A 20690-nucleotide genomic window follows, 5' to 3' on the forward strand; every position below is an offset into this window, starting at 1 on the left:
CAGGCTTCTTTGGAAGCAGTAACTTTTGGAGTGCTGCCTCATCATCAGGTGGTTGTGGGGGATAAGATCCTGAGACACAATTTAGAGCAAAACATTCCAGCGTCCTGCCACTGAAATGGTATATTCAACAAACCTGGATTGTTAAGTCTTCCACCTTTTCAAATAGGTTGCAGGTCTCATTACAATGTGAATCCCAGAACTTCTTGTTGTTATCTCGAGAAGGTGACAAGGTTTGATAGCAAAAGCTCACATCTCAGCTCAGACAATGCATTAAAGGTGTGAGGTCAGAGTCTGCCTGCATCCCAATCTTGAGTCAGACTGGTTCTGTTTCCAAAGTCAAAGTTACAAGCTATTACATGTATTGACTGCCTGCACACACCACACCTCCCCTGTCCCACCCCCCGCCCCCCCACTGTCTTCACTATTGGCCAGCACCAAGTTGTCCCTTTGTAATTGGATCCTTGGTACATCCGTAACCTGGAGGAAGTATTGCCTCACTCAGCAATTTTAACCCGTACTCCGTCTCCAAGTAAGTGTCTCCCTGCTCATTTGCCAGGAAGGGGCAGTGTCGAGTCAACGAGACTGTTGTGGGTCTGGAGTCAGGTGTAGGCCAGACCGGGTAAAGGATGCAGCTGGAACGACTGAGTGAATCCTTTCCCACAATGGCGGTTCCCTTCCCTAACAAGGGAGAGGGGGAAATAAGATGGGGGCTTTCTCCCCCCCCCGACCTCCCCCTCCCTGAAACGGTCTCACCGTTAGATTCCGAACTCCACATTTCTGACCGAATACCGATTCTGACATCTGTCGTGGCGGGATTTGAACCCGGGAGTCCCCGGAAACAGGTCGACAGTCCAACTGATATTGGCACTCGGCCGTCACTCCTTCAATCCCCCTGCGATGGCACGTGAACTCGCTGGTGCCTCTGCAGGTGGGAGGAGCGGGTGAAGCCCTTCCCGCACTGAGAGCAGGTGAATGGTCTCTCCCTGGTGTGGATCCGCTGGTGTCTCAGCAGTGAGAAGGATGTGCTGAAGGCCTTCCCACACTCGGGGCAGCTGAAGGGTCTCTCCCCCGTGTGGACGCGTTGGTGGGTCAGCAGGTTGGAGGAGTAGGTGAAGCCCTTCCCGCACTGAGAGCAGGTGAACGGCCTCTCCCCCATGTGGACCCACTGGTGGGTCATCAGGGAGGAGACCTGGGTAAAGGCCTTCCCACACTCGGGGCAGCTGAAGGGTCTCTCCCCCGTGTGGATACGCTGGTGGGTCAGCAGGTTGGAGGAACTGCTGAAGGCCTTCCCGCACTTGGGGCAGCTGAAGGGTCTCTCCCCCGTGTGGATACGCTGGTGGGTCAGCAGGTGGGAGGAACTGCTGAAGGCCTTCCCGCACAGAGAGCAGGTGAACGGCCTCTTCCCCCGTGTGGACCCGCTGGTGGGTCAGCAGGTTGCAGGAAGTACTGAAGCCCTTCCCGCACTCAGGGCAGCTGAAGGGCCTCTCCCCCGTGTGGACCCGCTGGTGGGTCAGCAGGTGGGAGGAATCGCTGAAGGCCTTCCCGCACTCGGGACAGCGGAAGGGCCTCTCCCCCGTGTGGATCCGCTGGTGGGCCTGCAGGTTAGAGGAATGTCTGAAGGCCTTTCCGCAGACAGGGCAGAGGAATGGCTTCTCCCCGGTGTGACTGCGCCGATGAGTCTCCAGGGCAGACGGGAAATGGTAGCCTTTCCCACAGTCACCACACTTCCATCGTTTCTCCACAGGGCGGGATTCCTCTGGCTTCTCCATCGCCACAGCTTCAGCTGCACACAAACACGTGTAGAGCCCCTCCCTGCCGTGAAGTCCCCTTCCCAGGCCGTATAACTGTTTCAGTCTCCACGCATAGTGCGCTGCAACAGTGGGGTCTCTCGTCCAGTCCCATTGATGCCGAAAACATACTCAGACAGGAACCAAAAAGCTTTGATCCCTCTCCCAGAAATCACGGTCGAAAATGTTTGCTGGCCCCAGTGGATTGAGTGACTGTCAGACATTGACATCAAAGTGAGGGTCGGAGATGCTGGAGAGTCAGTCGAAAAGTGTGGCACTGGAAAAGCACAGGGAAGTCAGGCAGCAGCCGAGGAGCAGGAGGGTCAATGTTTCGGGCATAAGCCCTTCATCCGTTGATTTTGAAACTTCCCTCTTCAAATCTTCAAAAACTCTGTCAGAATAGATTACAAAGCTCATCACTGCCAGTGCAGGGTAGAAATTCTGAACAAGCAATTCTACTTTCTGTGGAATATTCTTTTCTTTTGTTATTCCACAAAATTGAAAGCACCATCCCACTCTCTCTCCCCCTCTGTTCTCACTCCGCTCTGACTAATTCCCCTGAAGATGCTGCTTCAGGATCTTACAGGGGCAGAAAAGAAAAAAATGTCAAGACATGATATGATATCTCTCTGAATTTTGGATACCTCCACCTGAAAAGCTAATATCTTTCACAACACTGGGATCCTGCTGAGAGTGAGCAGGTCTGATTTTGGGAAGCAATAAAAAAAGTGTGTCAGTTCAGGGTGAACCTGCAATGCAGCTTCTTGAGGAAGGACCAGACACAAAATGGTTCACATCCCCGGGAAGGTGGGAGGAAAGTGAGAACATCAAGGCATTAACACCGACATTAGAGAGAAAGTGAACCTACTGACATGGCAAAAGTTAGTAGAAAGCCAGAGTCATGGAGATATATAGCACAGAAACAGACCCTTCTGTCCAACACGACTGTACTGACCAGATATCCTAAATCAATCTAGTCCCATTTGCTGGTATGTGGCCCATAGCTGGGGTCATCCCCACCCCCTGTCCTGAGACCTTGATGCCTCCAAGCTGACTCTCAAAGGTTCGGTTTGTCCCTCCATTCTTTCCCGGTTGTCTTTTGTAGGTTCTGAAAACTTTCCCAATCCTCTGAGTATAGGATTTGGAAAGTTATGTTGTAGCCGTACAGGACATTGGTTAGGCCACTTTTGGAATATTGTGTGCAATTATGGTTTCCTTACTATCAGTAAGATGTTGTGAAACTTCAAAGTGTTCAGAAAAAATTTACAAGGATGTTGCCAGGGTTGGGGGATTTGATCTATCGGGAGGCTAGGGCTGTTTCCTCTGAGCATTGGAGGGTAAGGAGTAACCTATAAAATCATGAAGGGCATGGATAGGATAAATAGACAAAACCTTATCTGTGGAAGGGGGTCGGGGGGAAAAGTCCAAAACTAGAGGGCATATGTTTGGGGTGAGGGGAAAAGATACAAAGGAGATCTGAGGGGCAATGTTTTCACACAGAGGGTATTACGTGTATGGAATGAGCTGCCAGAGGAAATGGTGGAGGCTAGTACAATTGCAACATTTAAAAAGACAGCTGGACAGGTATATGAATAGGAAGGGTTTGGAGGGATATGGGCCAAATACTGGCAGGTGGGACTAGATTGGGTTGGGATATCTGGTTGGCATGAACGGGTTGAACCGAAGGGTCTGTTTCTATGCTGTATATCTCTGTGACTAGTTGGACTAAAGGGTCTGTTTCTGTACAGTATGACTTTGGAACTGGCCTTAAAACCACTTTCTTGCCTTCCCCCACAAAATCCACCGCTGTGTTGCTCAAAAATCAGATGAACTCAGCCTTGAACATATACAATGACCCCCTAACTGCAGGAAGACATCCCCATTTTTAAACTCAATTCCTCTTGCTAATATACACTTGCCTTGCTGATTGTTTGCTACACCTGTCTTGACAAATGACAGTGACTGGTGTAGAAGGACGCTGAGGCCTCTTTGTCCATCCACACATCATTCCTGATAAAAGGCTCGTGTCTAAAACGTCAACTCTCCTGCTCCTCAGATGCTTAAAAATGTGTTGCTGGAAAAGCGCAGCAGGTCAGGCAGCAAAGGAGGAGAATCGACTTTTTGGGCATAAGCCCTTCTTCAGGAATGATTCTCCTTCTCCTTCGATGCTGCCTGACCTGCTGCGCTTTTCCAGCAACACATTTTTAAGCTCTGATCTCCAGCATCTGCGGTCCTCACTTTCTCCCTGCTCCTCGGATGCTGCCTAACCTACTGTGCTCTACCAGTAACCCCACTTTTTGACTCTGATCTCCAGCATCTGCAGTTCTCACTTTCTCCACATTCAAATACATCTCCAGTTAAACAATACAACTCCTTTCTGCGTTTTTTCCACAGCCAAGGCTTTAACTTCATATTGTGGTACTGCATTTGCCATGTGTTTACCAATTTGTGGTCTTCTCTATATCGGAGAGCGAGTGCAAACTTGGGGAACGATTCGCCAAGCATCGCAGCTGTGTCTGCAGAGGGCGACCAGACCTCTCAGTAACCACCCATTCCAATTTCCCTTCCCACCCCCTTTCTGACATGACCATCTTTGGCCTCCTCCATTGCCACAACGAATCTAACCGCAAATTGGAGGAACAACACCTCATCATCCGGGCAGCCTGCAGCCCGAAGGACTCAACGTTGAGTTTTCCAATTTCAAGCCCCCCACCCCTCCCTTCCCTGACTCCATTCCCATCCCCGACCTCCTCCCTGCCACCAACCAGATTCATTCCTCCCACTGACCAAGCAGGTCGTACCCTCTAACTGTCTCGACCTATCCCCACTTCCCCACCACCCCCTTTTTATCTGCAGTTTCTGCACCCAGCCCCAGCCCTGAAGAAGGGTTACACCTGATATATCGACTTCTCCAGCCTCACTATTTTGCTCATTGAGATACAGACCTGGATCAACGTTTCCGGAGTCTGTCCCCGCCGAATTCACTCTCTTTCCTTTCAGTTGCTGAAAGTCAACAATTGAATCACAGAATGGTTAAAAAAATAGTGGAAAAGGGGGCGAGATAAGAGAGTGCCGTCCTCACAGACCTGAGACAGAGGAAGGAATTTGCAGTCTGGGTAAAGCTCAATCTTTATTCAGAGAGAGAGAGAGGATCAGGACTGGCATCTTGAGAAGTTCATGGTCCAACTTCCGCATTCAGACAATGGGCTGGCTCTGATTGGCAGGAGGACCAGTCTCCTTCCAGTCCTCCAATGCTGCCTATTGGTCAATCAAAAGAAGGTCTCGCGCCGTTTTTTTCGCGTACAGCGATGAGCATGCCCAGTGTTTTACCCAGTCTGCTCTCCGGGGATGATGGTGTTACTGACAGATTGTAAGGGTCCAAATACCAATGAGGGAAAACAGATAGAGACACAATATTTTTCCCTTATGGCTCGATATTTTATTCCTTTTGCATTTTGTCTGGCTGCTCAATTTTTGTATGTTTTTTTTCCCCTTGTTGTGGGGGCAAGACCCCAAGACCAGACCTGGAGGGCATAGGTTTAGGGTGAGAGGGGAAAGATTTCTGGGGGTCCTTCGGGGCGATCTTTTCGCGCAGAGGATGAGGTATGTACATGGAATGAGCTGCCAGAGGAAGTGGTGGAGGCTGGTACAATTACATTATTTCAAATGCATCTGGATGCGGATATGAATAGGAAAGATTCAGAGGGGTGGGGGGCAAATGCTGTCAAATGGGTCACGAGATTAATTTAGGACATCTGGTCGGTGTGGACCGAAGGGTTTGTTTCTGTGCTCTACAACCCTGAGTCTATTTTTAGATAGTATGGAAAATAAAGAGCATGAAAGCATGGGAAGGGTTAGAGCATGGAGACCACTGTCAGTTTGTTGCAAAGGATAGTGGAAAGCTCTTACACCAATTCGCAGAGTAAGGTTGAGGCTGAAAGGTCACTATGGCAAGATGAGATAACAGTCAGTAAAGTTAGCCTCACCTGCTAAATATGATTGACAGGATTGGGACAATAAATATTTGGGACATGACATTAAATATCTAATTAATGATTAGTAGAGTCAGTCTGCTTGAGACTATTGATAATAAATATCTAATCATGACATTAGGAAAATATTAAGTAGGGTCTGGAATGCTGACACTAAATCTCTAACCGTGACATTAGAATAACATTAAGTAGAATGTAGGAAAAACTGTAAAGGTGCAACTAAAGAAATAATGGGAACTAACATCATGGTTTATTGTGTAGGTAGCGTGAGGTACTTTTGATTAATATAGTTGGACATGCTGATAAGCTAACAAACACACTGCTGAGCTGGAGACAATGCTGTCCCCTCTGTCCAGGAGTAAATGCTGGAAAGGTGGGATTGTTCATAGGGAGGAGGATGGTCTCCGGCTACACTCTGATATCTATCAGCTCGTAAATGGGGCAGAACTGTGGAATTTAATCTCCAGGCAGTTTGGGAAATTTAATAAGGGAAGGAAGTAAGCAATAAATAGTAGATCCCTACAGAGTGCAGAGGAACAAAGGGTCCTTCCTGTCCAAGTTCAGAGATCCCTGAAGGTATCAGTACAGGTAAAACGGGGGATGAGGAAGGCATCGATTTGTACTTTTTCACACAGAGGGTGGTGCGTGTGTGCAACGAGCTGTCCATAATGTCCAGGCAAGTGAAGGTTAGGTGGGTTAGCCATGGGAAATGCAGGGTTATAGGTTCATAGTAAAAGAAGGAGGAGTTGGCCCATCGAACCTGCTCCACCATTCATTATGATCATGGCTGATATATCCGTCGTCTGAGATCCTCCTCCCTGCATTGTCCCGACGACCCTTAAGTCCCATACCATGCAAATGCCCATCCAACTATGTTTTGAATATACTTAATAAAGATGCCTCCACTGCTTTCTTGGGCAGAGAATTCCACAGATTGACTACTCTCCGGGAAAAGCAGTTCCTCCTCATCTCTGTCCTAAATCTACTCCCCTCAACTTGAGGCCTGGTCTCATCCACCAGCAGAAATGACTGGATAGGGTAGGGCTTCATCCCCACAGTGCAATGAATTCCCACTTGCCACCAAACTCTCAGATGTACTCACTCACTCGGTTGCTGTCTCACAAACGAAACTTCTTTTGCTCCCAGTAAGGGCACAACATTTTGGAAAGCTGCTCTGAAAGTCCAACCACACTTCTGCATTCACAGAAGACAAATACAGCCCGGAAACAGACCCTCTAGCCCAATTCAACCGTGCTGACCAAATATCCTAAATTAACCTGGTCTCATTTGCCCACATATGGCCCAATGCCCTCTAAGCTCTTCCTATTCATGGACCCATCAAAATGGGTTTTAAATGTTGTACCTGTTCCAGCCTCCACCACTTCCTCTAGCAGTTCGTTCCATACATGCACCATCGTGTGTTTGAAAAGGTTGCCCCTCATGTCCCTTTCCCCACTCACCTACCCTGAGGAAAAGACCCTTGGGTATTGACTCTCCATGCACCTTATAAAGCTTAACGCTCACCGTCCGATGTACAGAAAGTGAGACCTGCAGATGCTGGAATCAGAGTCTAAAAGTGTGGGGCTGAAAAAGCACAGCCAGGACAGGCAGCACCTGAAGACGAGGAGAGTTGACATTTCAGGCCCGAGCCCTTCATCAGGAATGATGCATGGGTGTACAAAGGGGCCTCAGTGTTCTTCTCCACCAGTCCTCAGACAGATGCAGCAAGCAATCAGCAAGGCAAAGTGGTGTATTTGGAAGATGAACTGGGATTAGAAGTGGGGATGTCTTCCTGCATTTAAGGGCCCATTGAATATATTCAAATTGAGTTCATCTGTTTTTTGAACACAGTGCGGATGTTTATGTTGTGTGGATGAAGTGGTTTCTTTTGTTCAGAATGGTTTATGCATTGGATGCAGGTACAGTAACTGTGAGAGGCCCTTGTGAAAATCGCAAGGCAGAATCATGAGGGTATATTCCAAGAAATAACTCACTGAAAAGGGAGGTGGTCGACTGGTAGAAGTAGATGTATTGACATGACAGTAGCAATGGTCACGCACATAGAGATTCTGGATGAAGGGCTTTTGCCCGAAACGTCGATTTCGAAGCTACTTGGATGCTGCCTGAACTGCTGTGCTCTTCCAGCACCACTAATCCAGAATCTGGTTTCCAGCATCTGCAGTCATTGTTTTTACCACGCACATAGGGAGTTAGTATGAACAAGATAACCAAATAAGATCCTGTCTTACATCAGCAAAAGTAATAAGACCCACCTATCGATGGGGGGGGGGGTTGCATGCCACAGACAGATGTGGTAAAACGATTAGATTAGCAGAAGTAAGAAGGGAGTCTGGAACAAACTCAATCTCCATTCAGAGACAGAGCAGCAGCTTCTGCATTCAGACCATAGGAAGGCTCTGATTGGCAGGAGGACCAGTCACCTTCCGGTCCTCCAGCGCTCCTGATTGGTCCACCAAAAGAAAGTCGCGAGGCGTGTGCCATTGCGTGCAATGAGGAGCATGCGCAGTCTGCTCTCTGGCGATGAGGCTGTTACTGACAGGATTGAAGTGTCCAAATGTCAAGAGAAGTTAAAAAGGGGAGATGCATCATTTTTTCCCCCTGTGATATTTACCTTTCCTACACGCCCCATGACTTTATAAATCGAAATAAGGTCACCCGACAACTTGTGGTCGTCGATAGGGCGACCAGAAGTGTACTCAGTACTCTACACATGGTCTCACCAATATCCTGTCCTGCTCCTTGGATGCTGCCTGACCTTCTGTGCGTTGCCAGCACCACTCTAAGCTCGACTCTGATCTCCAGCATCAGCAGTTCTCACTTTCACCTGTAAGAAATGAGCAGTTTTAGAACAAAATGCAATTCAAAGCTCTCAATGAGAGTCTGAGCTCGGCGTGAAGTACAGGTAATCTTTATTGCGACCCAACTTTGTTACAGCTTCAGAATCTCCCAGCAGGAAGGCGTAGAAATAGTAGCAATGTTTTAAAAACAGCTCACAGTCAAAGTGCACACACCCCCTCCAACCCCTCACTTTCTTCATTATCGCTCACCACCCAGTTGACCCTTTGTAATTGGATCCTTGGTACAGCCTTAACCCGGAGAAAGTACTGCCTCACTCAGCATTTTCAACCCGTATCCTGTTTCCAAGTAAGTTGGATGGGCAGTGTAGAGTCAATCATACTGCATTGGGTCTGGAGTCACGTGTAGGCCAGACCGGGTAAAGGATGCAGCTGGGACGATTGAGTGAATCCTCTCCCACAACGATAGTTTCTTTCCCTAAAAAAGAACGGAGTGAATCAGGGTGGGGGTTTTCTTCCATCCCCACTCCACCGACAATGGTTTCACCGTTAGATTCTGAACTCCAGATTTCTGACCAAATTCCAATTCCCCCATCTGCTGCGGTGGGAATCGAACCCGGGAGTCCCTGGAACCGGGTTGATAGTCCAGTCAATAAATGGTACTCGGCCGTCATTCCTTCAATCGCCCTGCGATGGTACATGAACTCGCTGGTGGCTCCGCAGGTAGGAGGAGCGGGTGAAGGCCTTCCCGCACTCGGGGCAGCTGAAGGGCCTCTCCCCCGTGTGGACCCGCTGGTGCCTCAGCAGGTTAGAGGAATTGCTGAAGGCCTTCCCGCACTCGTTGCACGGGAACGGCCTCTCCCCCGTGTGGACCCGCCGGTGGGTCAGCAGGTTAGTGGAATGCCTGAAGGCCTTCCCACACTCGGGGCAGCTGAAGGGCCTCTCCCCCGTGTGGACCCGCCAGTGGGTCAGCAAGTGAGAAGAATACCTGAAGGCCTTCCCACACTCTGAGCAAGGGAACAGCCTCTCCCCCATGTGGACCTGCTGGTGGCTTAGCAGGTTAGAAGAATTGGTGAAGGCCTTCCCGCACTCAGGGCAGCTGAAGGGCCTCTCCCCCGTGTGGACCCGCTGGTGGGTCAGCAGGGTGGAGGAATTGCTGAAGTCCTTCCCGCACTCGAGGCAGCTGAAGGGCCTCTCCCCCGTGTGGACTCGCCAGTGGGTCTGGAGGTTGGAGGCCTGGGTAAAGGCCTTCCCACACTCGTGGCAGCTGAAGGGCCTCTCCCCCGTGTGGACCCGCTGTTGGGTGTGGAGGTTGGTGGAATCGCTGAAGCCCTTCCCACAGACAGGGCAGGGGAATCGCCTTTCCCCAGTGTGGCTGCGCCGATGAGTCTCCAGGGCAGACGGGAAACAGAAGCCTTTTTTGCAGTTGCCACACTTCCACGGTTTCTCCACGGAGCGGGATTCCTCTGGTTTCTCCATGGCCGGAGCTTCAGCCACACACAAACGTGTGCAGAGCCCCTCCCCACCCTGAATTCCCCTTCCCAGGTTGTATAACTGTTTCAGGCCCCACACTCAGTGCGCTGCGACAGTAGAGTCTCTCATCCAGTCCCACTGATGCTGAAAACGTACTCAAACAGGAACCAAAACGCTTTGCTCCTTCTCACAGAAATCACAGTCAAAAACCGTTGCGGTCCCGATGGATTGAGTGACTGTCAGACATTGACGTCAAAGTGAGGACTGCAGACGCTGGAGAGTCAGAGTCAGAAAGTGTGGCGCTGGAAAAGCACAGCAGGTCAGGCAGCATCTGAGGAGCAGGAGAGTCAATGTTTCCGGCATAAGCCCTTCATCCGTTGATTTTGAAACTTCTGTCTTCAGATTTTCAAATATGCTGTAAAAAGGGATTACAAAAGGCATCATTGTCAGTGCAGGGTAGAAATTCTGAACAAGGAATTCTACTTTCTGCGGAATATTCTTTTCTTTTGTTATTCCACAAAATTGAAAGCACCATCCCACTTTCTCTCCCCCTCTGTTCTCACTCCACTCTAATTCCCTGAAGGTGCTGATTCAGGATCTTAAAGGGGCAGAAAAGCAGAAACATCAAGACTGACACCTCTCTGCATTTTGGATAACCCCACAACACTGGGATACAGTTGACAGTGAGCAGGTCTGTTTCTGAGAAGCAAACATAAGTGTGTCAATTCATGGGGTAACCTGCAATGCAGCTATTTGTGGAACAAAATGGTTAAGGTCCCCAGGAAGGTGGAAGCAAAATGAGACATCAAGGCATTAACACCGACACACTTCAGTCAAACTCTTCTGCTCCCAGTCAGGGCAAAACATCTTTGAAAGCTGCTCTGAAAGTCCAGTCTTCACAACCACACTTCTGCTTTCACCAAAGACAATTAGACTCATACAGCACGGAAAAAGACCCTTTGGCCCAACTTGTCCGAGCTGACCAGATATCCTAAATTAATCTAGCCACATTTGCCATCACTTGGCACTAAATCATTTGCCATCATTTCTGACTAAATCATGGCCGAACGTACAAAAGAAGTTACAGATGTTAGAAGGCTGGAGTGAAAAACAGATAGAAGATCTGTTATATGAGGCACAGAAAGTGTGTGTGAGAAGGGAAGAGGAGAAACAAAAACAAAAAGCTAAAATAATGGTTGCAGCAGTTGAAGAAATTACGATAGACAATGTCCAAGGTTAGGACGACAAAGAGAAGCGGTATCATTGATGATTTTTGATGAAGATTAGGGGAGTCAGGGGTTCCCTCCTCCTGAGACCCACCGGGAACCCTTGATAAAGTTAAAGGTGGCACCTGAAGGAGAGGAAACAGTATTTTTAGTGGATACGGGAGCAGCACGATCATCCCTAAGCTTTAGACCTAGCGATGTTAAATTAACTAACAAAGATCTCAAGGTTTCTGGAGTAAAAGGCAAAGAATTCTTAAATCAGAATGCAGGACAATGGCCCACAGACTCCAGGATCTTGAAATATGAGACAATCTTAATCGAACAGGATGACCTTGTGTTAGTCACAGACAGTTGCTTGAATCCAGCTGCATTTCTGTGGCGGAGAGAGGGGGGGTGACCCCGGTTAATCCAGAACATGACTGCCTTGATATTACCGAATATCAGACTAAAGTGCGAATGAACTTAAGAGACGTACCGTTGCATGCGAGAGCTCGGTTGTTTATTGACGGGTCCTCCCGGATGATTGAGGGTAAAAAGCACAATGAATATACTGTAGTAGACAGGATAGAGGGAAGCATTATCGAGGCTGAAAAACTGCCTAACGGCTGGTCAGAGTTCAATGATAAGTTTTTAACGAACTATATAGTGGCTCTCAGCTCTTCTTTGTCTATTCTTAGGAATAAAGGCCTGTTGGTACAGACACTGCCACTCGAGTTTACAGTACATCGAATACAACCGGGTGATTGGGTCCTGATCAAGACCTGGAAAGAGACCAAACTGTACCCGAGCTGGGAGGGACCATTCCTAACCCTCCTAACTAGTGAAACAGCTATTCGGACTGCTGAGGAAGGGTGGAGTCATCACACTCCCGTTAAAGGTCCTGTGAACGCCCCAAAGGAGGAGTGGCACGCTGATCCTACAGACAACCCTCTGAAAGTTAAGAAAGTAAGAATGAACTGAGACAAAAGACTCTTTTAACGTTTGCTGATATATATATATATATATATATATTGTTATTGATTGTAAGGGCTGTGTGACATCTAAAATGTTAAGACAGGATGGTGGGCAGAGTTCAGAGATGGGTAGATACTGGTATAGTATTGTAATGTTAGTAGTACTAACTATTCAAGGAAGTGGGAAAAATCACTTCACTAGGCTGTGCCAGAATTATGCTAAACAAGAGGGACTTACCGACTGTTGGGTCTGTGCAGAGGTCCCACACCATAGCAAATCTTGGAATCCCCACCTCAGTAATACCGCTCACTAAAAAAAAATACGATGTACAATAATTTGATGTGGGTTCAAATAATACAAAGTGGAGATCTGAAAGGAGCAAATATAACTTTGCAGGATGGTTCCCAAGGCCAGCCCCGAAAAATCAGGGCGCTATTGACAGTCTTCGAATTTCCCCACCGAAAGGAGCAGTGAATACCACCTGTTTCTGTCATCAGAATGATGCTGCACCTTTCCAACTAGGAAAATCATCTTGTGTCCACACCAATCAGGCCACTGCCACGACCACTCCCCGAATATTAAACGGAACGTGTTGGGGATGCGGTCTGAAGGCCTATCCATTTATTCCCGGGGAAAAATATGTTCGTGTGATCGAATGTGTCACGTTATGAAGTTGACGAAACACTTCCTCAAAACCAGAAAGGTTGGAGTGGCTGCTGTTCCCTCGCTTATATAGTCCCTCACCTCCGAATAGAAAAGCATGAGCCCAACCTGAGAAAGGAGGGGGGGGGGATAAGACGTAAGACCCGAGAGGTCTCTGAAGGAGACCGTCTACTGTAGACACTGCTCCCAAACTACGGCACTACAAGGGCAGGGGTGGAAATACAGAAATGGCGGCTGCCCTTGAAAATTTAATTAATGATAACACCGGCACGATGGGGAATCTCAATCCCAAATATCGGCCATAACCACTGAAATGATTGCCACGAGACCGACAGCTTTACAGAATCGAATGGCTTTAGACTATCTTTTGGCCGAAAAAGGGGGAACTTGTGCTCTGATTGGTAAAGAATGCTGCACCTTCATCCCAGACACCTCTTCCATAGTGGAAGATAAGGTGGAAATAGTAAAGAAAAAGATAAACGATATAAGACAAATTGGAGATGAACTCCGAAAAGATGAAGGATGGGGATGGGGTAACTGGAGATTGACCGAGTGGGGAAAATGGTTCGTGAATTTAGGCATTTATGTGCGACTAATAATTGTAGGTTTACTGATAGGGTTTAATGTGTTAAAGTGGATAATGACTAAGCTGGTAATGTCTTTGGGAGGATGACAATAGCACAAGCGCAAGAAAGAGAGAGTAACAGATTACTCCTAGAGTTTAAAAAAAGACAAACTTAGAAGGACAGAAATGACTAGATTGTGAACCTCGACACCACAGGGTGAAAAGAGGGCAGAAAATAAGATTGCAAAACCAACAAATGGTTAAAGAAAAGAAATGGGGGAATCGTGAGAAATGGGGTAAAGTGTTGTTTTTGCAGATATAGAAAAAGCATACAGAAAAGGGGTACAGCAAGAGAACTATTCACCCTGCAGGTATTTAGAGAAGAGTATCTTTACTTTTCAGTGTATAATTGTGGTTAATTAAACACCAACTTTGGTGTGTAATTACTATAGCAAAAAGTCCTTTTGGAAAAATTGTGCTTTCAGCAAAAAAGCTGAGATAACCAAAATGCTTGAGCGATACAAAACGATACAAGTTAATGAAATGTCGGAGGATGGAATGTACCAGCAGAATTGATACAAAATGTTAAACCAGATCTTGACAAAATAGTGTGAGTTCAGCACTGACAGAGAGGAAGGTTACCAACTTGGGGAAGGGGGAAGTAATAAGGGTGGAGTGCAGCTGGGCAGTGGTCTGGTACAGTAAGAGAGATTGGGTCATTAGGAGTCTAGAGAGATCAGCTCACTCAGCTCAAAGGGTATAACTGTACACTAACCTGATTCTAATTTGCTCATTTGCTTCTGCACTTGAAGCCCTTACTTGCAAGTTCGTAATAAATTGTCTTGTTTCCAGTTGTGGTGGTCTCGTCTAAATTTTATTAAGTTTGTTTCTAACAATTGGGACGCAGACAGAATTCACACCTATTGTCTCGACTGATAAATAGGGCAACGTCTCTTTGAAATGTAGATTCATTTAGATATAACTGCGTCACTTTACATATGAAGATATCCCTTTGAATGTGCTCACATCCCTTTGAAATATAATCTTGTCCATTTAAACCTCTTTATTTGCAGAAATACCCGTTAAAATGTCCATGTCCCTTTAAAATGCAGATTTGCCCCTTTAGATATGACGCCGTCCTGTTCGATGTCGGAATATCTGTTTAAATTGAGCCGTGAGCTTTCCCAATGTAGACAGGGCTCCTCGAAACGTGGCAGTGTCCCCGCCCCCCGCAGCTGCAGAGTGAGACAGGAGAGTTTGTTTTTGTGAATGAACAGTTGGAGCGCGAGGTGGCTGTGACTTGGTGACGGTGAGGATCACCCGGCCCCGCCCACCCCTCCCCCGGCCCCGCCCACCCCTCCCCCGGTCCCGCCCACCCCTCCCCCGGTCCCGCCCATCCCTCCCCCGGTCCCGCCCATCCCTCCCCCGGTCCCGCCCATCCCTCCCCCGGCCCCGCCCATCCCTCCCCCGGCCCCGCCCATCCCCCACGTGCAGACGTCACGCGGGGGTGAAGGCGGTTGGGAGGAGAAGTCGCTCGAGCGAGGAAGCGGCGGGAGGGCGGCCGTTAGGAAAATCCAGATATCCTGAATTAATCTAGTCCCCTTTGCCAGCGCTATATCCCTCTAAACCCTTCCTATTCATATACCCATCCAGATACCTTTTAAAGGCTGTAATTATACCGGCCTCCACTACTTCCTCTGGCAGTTCATTCCATACGTGCACCACCCTCTGCATGGAAAAGTTGCCCCTTTGGTACCTTTTAATATCTTTCTGCTCTCACCCTAAACCTATGCCCTCTAGTTGTGAACCTCACCCCTACACTGACAAAAAGACATTTTAAAAAAAAAGTTGAGCAGCCAGACAAAATGCAAAAGCTATAAAATGTTGACCCACTTGGGGAAAAAGAACTGTGGCTCTACCCTTTATTTCTCCCATTGGCATTTGAACACTTAACATCTGTCAATAACACCAGCATCGCCACAGAGCATATTGTGTCTGCTCCTCGGTGTGAACAACAGCGCACCTGCTCGCTGGTGTCACCAACACATTGTCCATGCTCCTCGCTGTCGGCAGAAAAGGATACATCGCTTATCTCTGTTCCTAAATAAATTCAAGGTGAGTTAATCTGATTTTTGAACAAGAAAGGAGTGGATGTTTATAGAGGAAGGCCATGCTGACTGTGTGCACAAACTAAACCAGTCCCACCTGCCTGTGTGTCACCCACATCCCTCTGAACCTTTCCTATTCATGTACTTATCCAAATGTCTTTTAAACCTTGTTACTGTACCTGCATCCACCACCGTGTCTGGACATTGATTCCACACACAAATTACTCTTTTTAAAAAAAAAGGTGCTACTCAAGTCTTTTGATAATCTTTCTCCACTCACCTTCCTCACTTGCTCCCAAATCTTGAAACCACATCCTAGGGAAAGGACACCTGCGGTTCACCTCGTCTACCCTCCCCATGATTTAATGAACCTCTTTAAGGTCACCTCTCAACCTCCTGTGTTCCGGTGGAAAAACTCCCAGCCTATCCACCTCGATGTAGGTATATTCATATTCAGTTATGAACTGTTCAATACTGGTGTAAACTCGAAAGGTCGAATGGCCTAGTCCTGCTCCCAACTCTCTCTCTCTCCCTATATCCAGGACAGCAAGAGGCCCTAATACATAGGAGCAGAAATGAGGCCCTTTAGCCCATCAGGTCTGTTCACCCAATTCAATTGTGGCTGCTCGGTTTCTCAACCCCATTCTCCCCATAACCCTCGATTCTCTTCATACTTAAAACTGTCTCCGTTTTAAGTATCCTCAGTGACCTGGCCTCCACAGCCTGCTGTGGAAATAGATTCCACAGATTCACCGCTCTCTGGCGGAAGGAGTTTCTCCTTATCTTCGTTCGAAAAGGCTGTGCCCTCTGGCCCTTGGGTCCGAGTCAGTCCCACCAGTGGAAACATCTTCGCAATGTCCACTCTGTCCAGGATTATGTATGTTTCAATTAGAATGCCCCCCCCCGAGTGTGGGCCTGGTAATCAGCATGAACCAGACCCTTCAGGATGAGGGTCAGCAAAGTGAGAATGGAGGGAGGGTGTGTGGGATGGAGATTTTCAGCTTCTTGGGAATGAGAGGGAAAAGAGAATTGATCGGATGGGCCAAAGAGTGGTAGAAGGAATGAAATTTTGAGAAATGTGAGTTGTTGCATTTTGGTCAAGCAATCCAGACAGGATTGACACAGTTAAGGGGAATGTTGCAGAACAAAGAGTCCTTGGAGTGCAGGTTCCATAGTTCTCAGGTAGCCAGGATAGTGAATGAGGCATTTGGTAGGATGACCTTGATTGGTCAGAGCATTGAGTAGATGAGTTGGGAAGTCATGTTGTGACTGTCCAGGATGTTGGTTAAACCACTTTTGGAATACTGCATTCAGTTCCGGTCTCCCTGCTGCAGGAAAGATGTTATGAAACTTTGAAATGTGTCAGAAAAGATTTGAGCTATAGGGAGAGGCTGAATAGGCCAGGGACATTTCCATGGATCATCAGAGGCTGAGGGGTAAACTTATAGACCTTTGTAAGGGCCATGGATAGAGGGGAAACCCCAAGGTCTTTTCCCCAGGGTAGGGCAGTCCAAGACTAGAAGGCATTTGTCTGAGGTGAGAGTGGAATGATTTAAAAGGGATCTGAGGGGCAACCTTTTCAGAGGGTGGTGCATGTATGGAACAAACTGCCAGAGGAGGTGGTGGAAACTGGCACAATTACAACATTTAAAAGGCATGTGGATGTCAGTCTGTTCTCAGCTCTGCTGGATTTCTGTTGAAGCTTTGGACCCCCCTACCCCCCACCCCCCACTCCCCACTCCCCACTTTTACACCTTCTGGGACAATCAAACATTCAGTCAATCAAGCCCCAACCCACAATCTCCCAGCCAGTTAACCATCCAGGCACAGTGTAGTCACAGCAGGGAATCAAACAGGAAAAATGAAACAACATTAGAAATAAATAGGTGCTCGTGTCCTAATGTTTATTCATTAGGAAGTAAACCAGAAATAGGGCGCTCCCAGGATTCGTGTGGTGCCCTACTTGAGGAATTCTTTCTCTCTTACATCGAGCTGTTAGTATGCAGCTCTGATTTACAACAATAGTTACATCAACAGGACTAAAGCATCTGTTATCAAATTGGCATAGAGCTATACAGCACAGAAAGAGTTTTTCTCTCTCTCTCATGCACACACGCACATAACAAGGCCATGGGGGTGAATTTGTATTTGCAGATACATTCTATTTTGTTCAAAAAGTACACAATCTGCAGGCAGTCAATCTATGTATATTTTGTAAATTCCACTTTGGAAATAGAACCAGTCTGACTCCAGATCAGGATACAGACAGACTCTGACCTCACACCTTCTATGCATTGTCTGAGCTGAGATGTCACATTTTGCTATAAAACTTCGAGTTATCTTGATAAGGTGCCTTGCAGGAAGGTCTGGGATTTCCATGTTAATGATAGCTGCAACCCAGTCTAAAAGCTGAAAGACTTGACAATCCCGGTTTGTTCAATATATCATTTCAAGGGCAGGACACTACAATGTTTTTCTATAAATTGTGTCTATGGTCTTATTCTCCAGAACCACCTGATGAAGGATCAGCGCTCTGAAAGCAAGTGCTTCCAAATAAACCTGTTGAACACTCACCCGGTGTTGTGATTTTTAACTTTGTCCAGGTTAGGATGGATTGACCGTGCCCAGGGATGTGCAGGTCAGGTGCAATAATCAGGGGGTAAATGATGAGCAATTGGGGTAGGTCTGTTACCCTTCAGAGGGTCGGTGTGGATTTGTGGGGCCGGGTGGCCTGCTTCCACACTCTGAAGGGAAGAGATTGGCACAAACTCTTTTTTTTTGCTTCCCAAAATCAGACCTGCTCACCTCTCAGCAGTATCCCAATATTGTGGAAGATATTAACTTTCAGGTGGAATTATCCAAAGTTCAGAGAGATGTCAGTCTTGATGTTTTTGCTTTTCAGCCCCTGTAAGATCCTGAATCAGCACCTTCAGGGGAATTAGTCAGAGCAGAGTGAGAACAGAGGGGAAGGGAGAGTGGGATAGTGCTTTCAATTTTGTGGAATAACAAAAGGAAAGGATATTCCACAGACAGTGGAATTCCTTGTTCAGAATTTCTACCCTGCACTGACAGCGATGACATTTTGTAATCTCTTTTTACATTTGAGGGTCTGAAGACGGAAGTTTCAAAATCAACAGATGAAGGGCTTATGCCTGAAACGTTGACTCTCCTGCTCCTCAGATGCTGCCTGACCTGCTGTGCTTTTCCAGTGCTGTAAGTTCTGACTCTGACTCTGACTGTCCAGTGTCTGTAGTCCTCACTTTGACGTCAATGTCTGACAGTCACTCAATCCATCGGGACCACAAAGATTTTCAACTATGATTCTGTGAGAAGGAGCAAAGCTTTTTGGTTCCTGTTTGAGTACATTTTCAGCATCAGTGGGACTGGATGAGAGACCCTACCATTGCAGTGCACTGAGTGAGGAGCGTGTAACAGCTATACGGTCTGGAAAGGGGAATTCACGGTGGAGAGAGGCTCCACATGCATTTGTGTGGGCTGAAGCTTCAGCCATGGAGAAACCTGAGGAATCCTGCCCCGTGGAGAAACCATGAAAGTGTGGTGACTGTGGGAAAGGCTTCCGTTTCCCATCTGCCCTGGAGACTCATTGGTGCAGTCACACTGGGGAGAGTCCGTTCCCCTGCCCTGACTGCGGGAAGAGCTTCAGCGATTCCTCCAACCTCCAGACCCACCAGCGGATCCACACCGGGGAGAGGCCTTTTCAACTGGCCCAAGTGCAGGAAGGCCTTTACCCAGGCCGCCTCCTTGCTGACCCACCAGCGGGATCACGTGGTATTGCAGGGGGATTGAAAGAACGACGGCCGAGTGCCTTTATTAACTGGACTATCAACCCAGTTCCAGTGGCTCCCAAGTTCGATTCCCACTGTGACAGATGGTGGAATTGGAATTTGGTCAGAAATCTGGAGTTCAGAATCTGATGTGAAACCATTGTTGGTGGGGTGGGGGTGGAAGAAAACCCCCATCTGATTCACTCAGTTCTTTTTTTTTTAGGGAAGACTTGAGCAGTTATTAGAGCAAGTCGTCCCAGCTGCATCCTTTACCCGGTCTGGCCTACACGTGACTCCAGCCCCACAGCAGTCTGGTTGACTCTATGCTGCTCATCCAACTTTCTTGGATACAGGTTGAAATTGCTGAGTGAGGCAATACTTCCTCCAGGTTAAGGCTGTACCAAGGATGCAATTACTCAGTGGTGACCAATAATGAAGAAAGTGAGGGGTTGCACTTTGACCTTGAGCTGTTTTTAAAAAATTGCTACTTTTTCTACACCTTTCTGCTGGGAGATTCTGAAGCTGTAACAAAGTTGGGTCACAATAAAGATTACCTGAACTTCACGCTGAGCTCAGACTCTCAATGAGAGCTTTAAACTGCAACAGGTTTTTGTTTTAAAACTGCTCATTTCTTACAGGCGAAAGTGAACTGCTGATACTGGAGATCAGAGTCAAGATTAGAGTGGTGCTGGCAACGCACAGAAGGTCAGGCAGCGGCCGAGGAGCAGGAAAATCGACATTTCGGGTAAAAGCTCTTCCTCAGGTGCTGCCTGACCTGCTGTGCCCATTTCTGACAGTCTCCTGTACTATGTTTCCAATGTTGTGTTTCGGTTGCAGCAGTGAATGAGTAGCCAGTAGTGTTAGAAATTGTAAAGTTTTCAGGAGTGCAATGTCATCAGCATTGTCGTTTCCTGGCAGCACTGAGAAGGGTGGGCTTGGTTCATTGGAAATGATGTGGAGGTGCCCGTGTTGGACTGGGGTGGATAAAGTTCAAACTCAACACCAGGTTATCGTCCAACTGGCTTATTTGGAAGCACGAGCTTCTTCATGGGGTGTTTGTGGTACAGGATCATAAGACACAGCCACCTGATGAAGGAGCAGTACTCCAAAAGCTAGTGCTTACAAATGAGCCTGTTGGAGTATCACCTGGTGTGGTGTGAAATTTAACTTCATACACCCCAGTCCAACACCAGCATCTCCAAATCAGGTACATAGTTCTTTGAAAGTTGCATCATTGGGAGATAGGGTGGTGAAAGAGGCCAGTCAGGAGCCCTGGAGGACTGGAAGGTGACTGGTCCTCCTGCCAATCAGAGCCTTCCTA

At 47.6% G+C, this 20690-nt stretch overlaps 1 protein-coding gene across 1 annotated transcript in view; it reads right to left on the reverse strand.

Moving 5' to 3' along the window:
- Positions 1-20690, reverse strand: part of LOC140460747 (uncharacterized) — a 175083-nt gene that overhangs the window by 121534 nt on the left and 32859 nt on the right. Inside the window, exons 1-3 of the mRNA XM_072555398.1 lie at positions 4874-4915; positions 1380-2178; positions 1034-1249 (exon numbers count right to left, since the gene is read on the reverse strand). Coding sequence (XP_072411499.1) covers positions 1034-1249; positions 1380-1769 — 606 coding nt within the window. The 5' untranslated portion in view covers positions 1770-2178; positions 4874-4915. Of the gene's footprint in view, positions 1-1033; positions 1250-1379; positions 2179-4873 lie in introns of the transcript that reaches the window.

The sequence above is a fragment of the Chiloscyllium punctatum genome, chromosome 36, assembly GCF_047496795.1.
Source record: "Chiloscyllium punctatum isolate Juve2018m chromosome 36, sChiPun1.3, whole genome shotgun sequence".
In the NCBI taxonomy this organism is placed as follows: domain Eukaryota; kingdom Metazoa; phylum Chordata; class Chondrichthyes; order Orectolobiformes; family Hemiscylliidae; genus Chiloscyllium; species Chiloscyllium punctatum.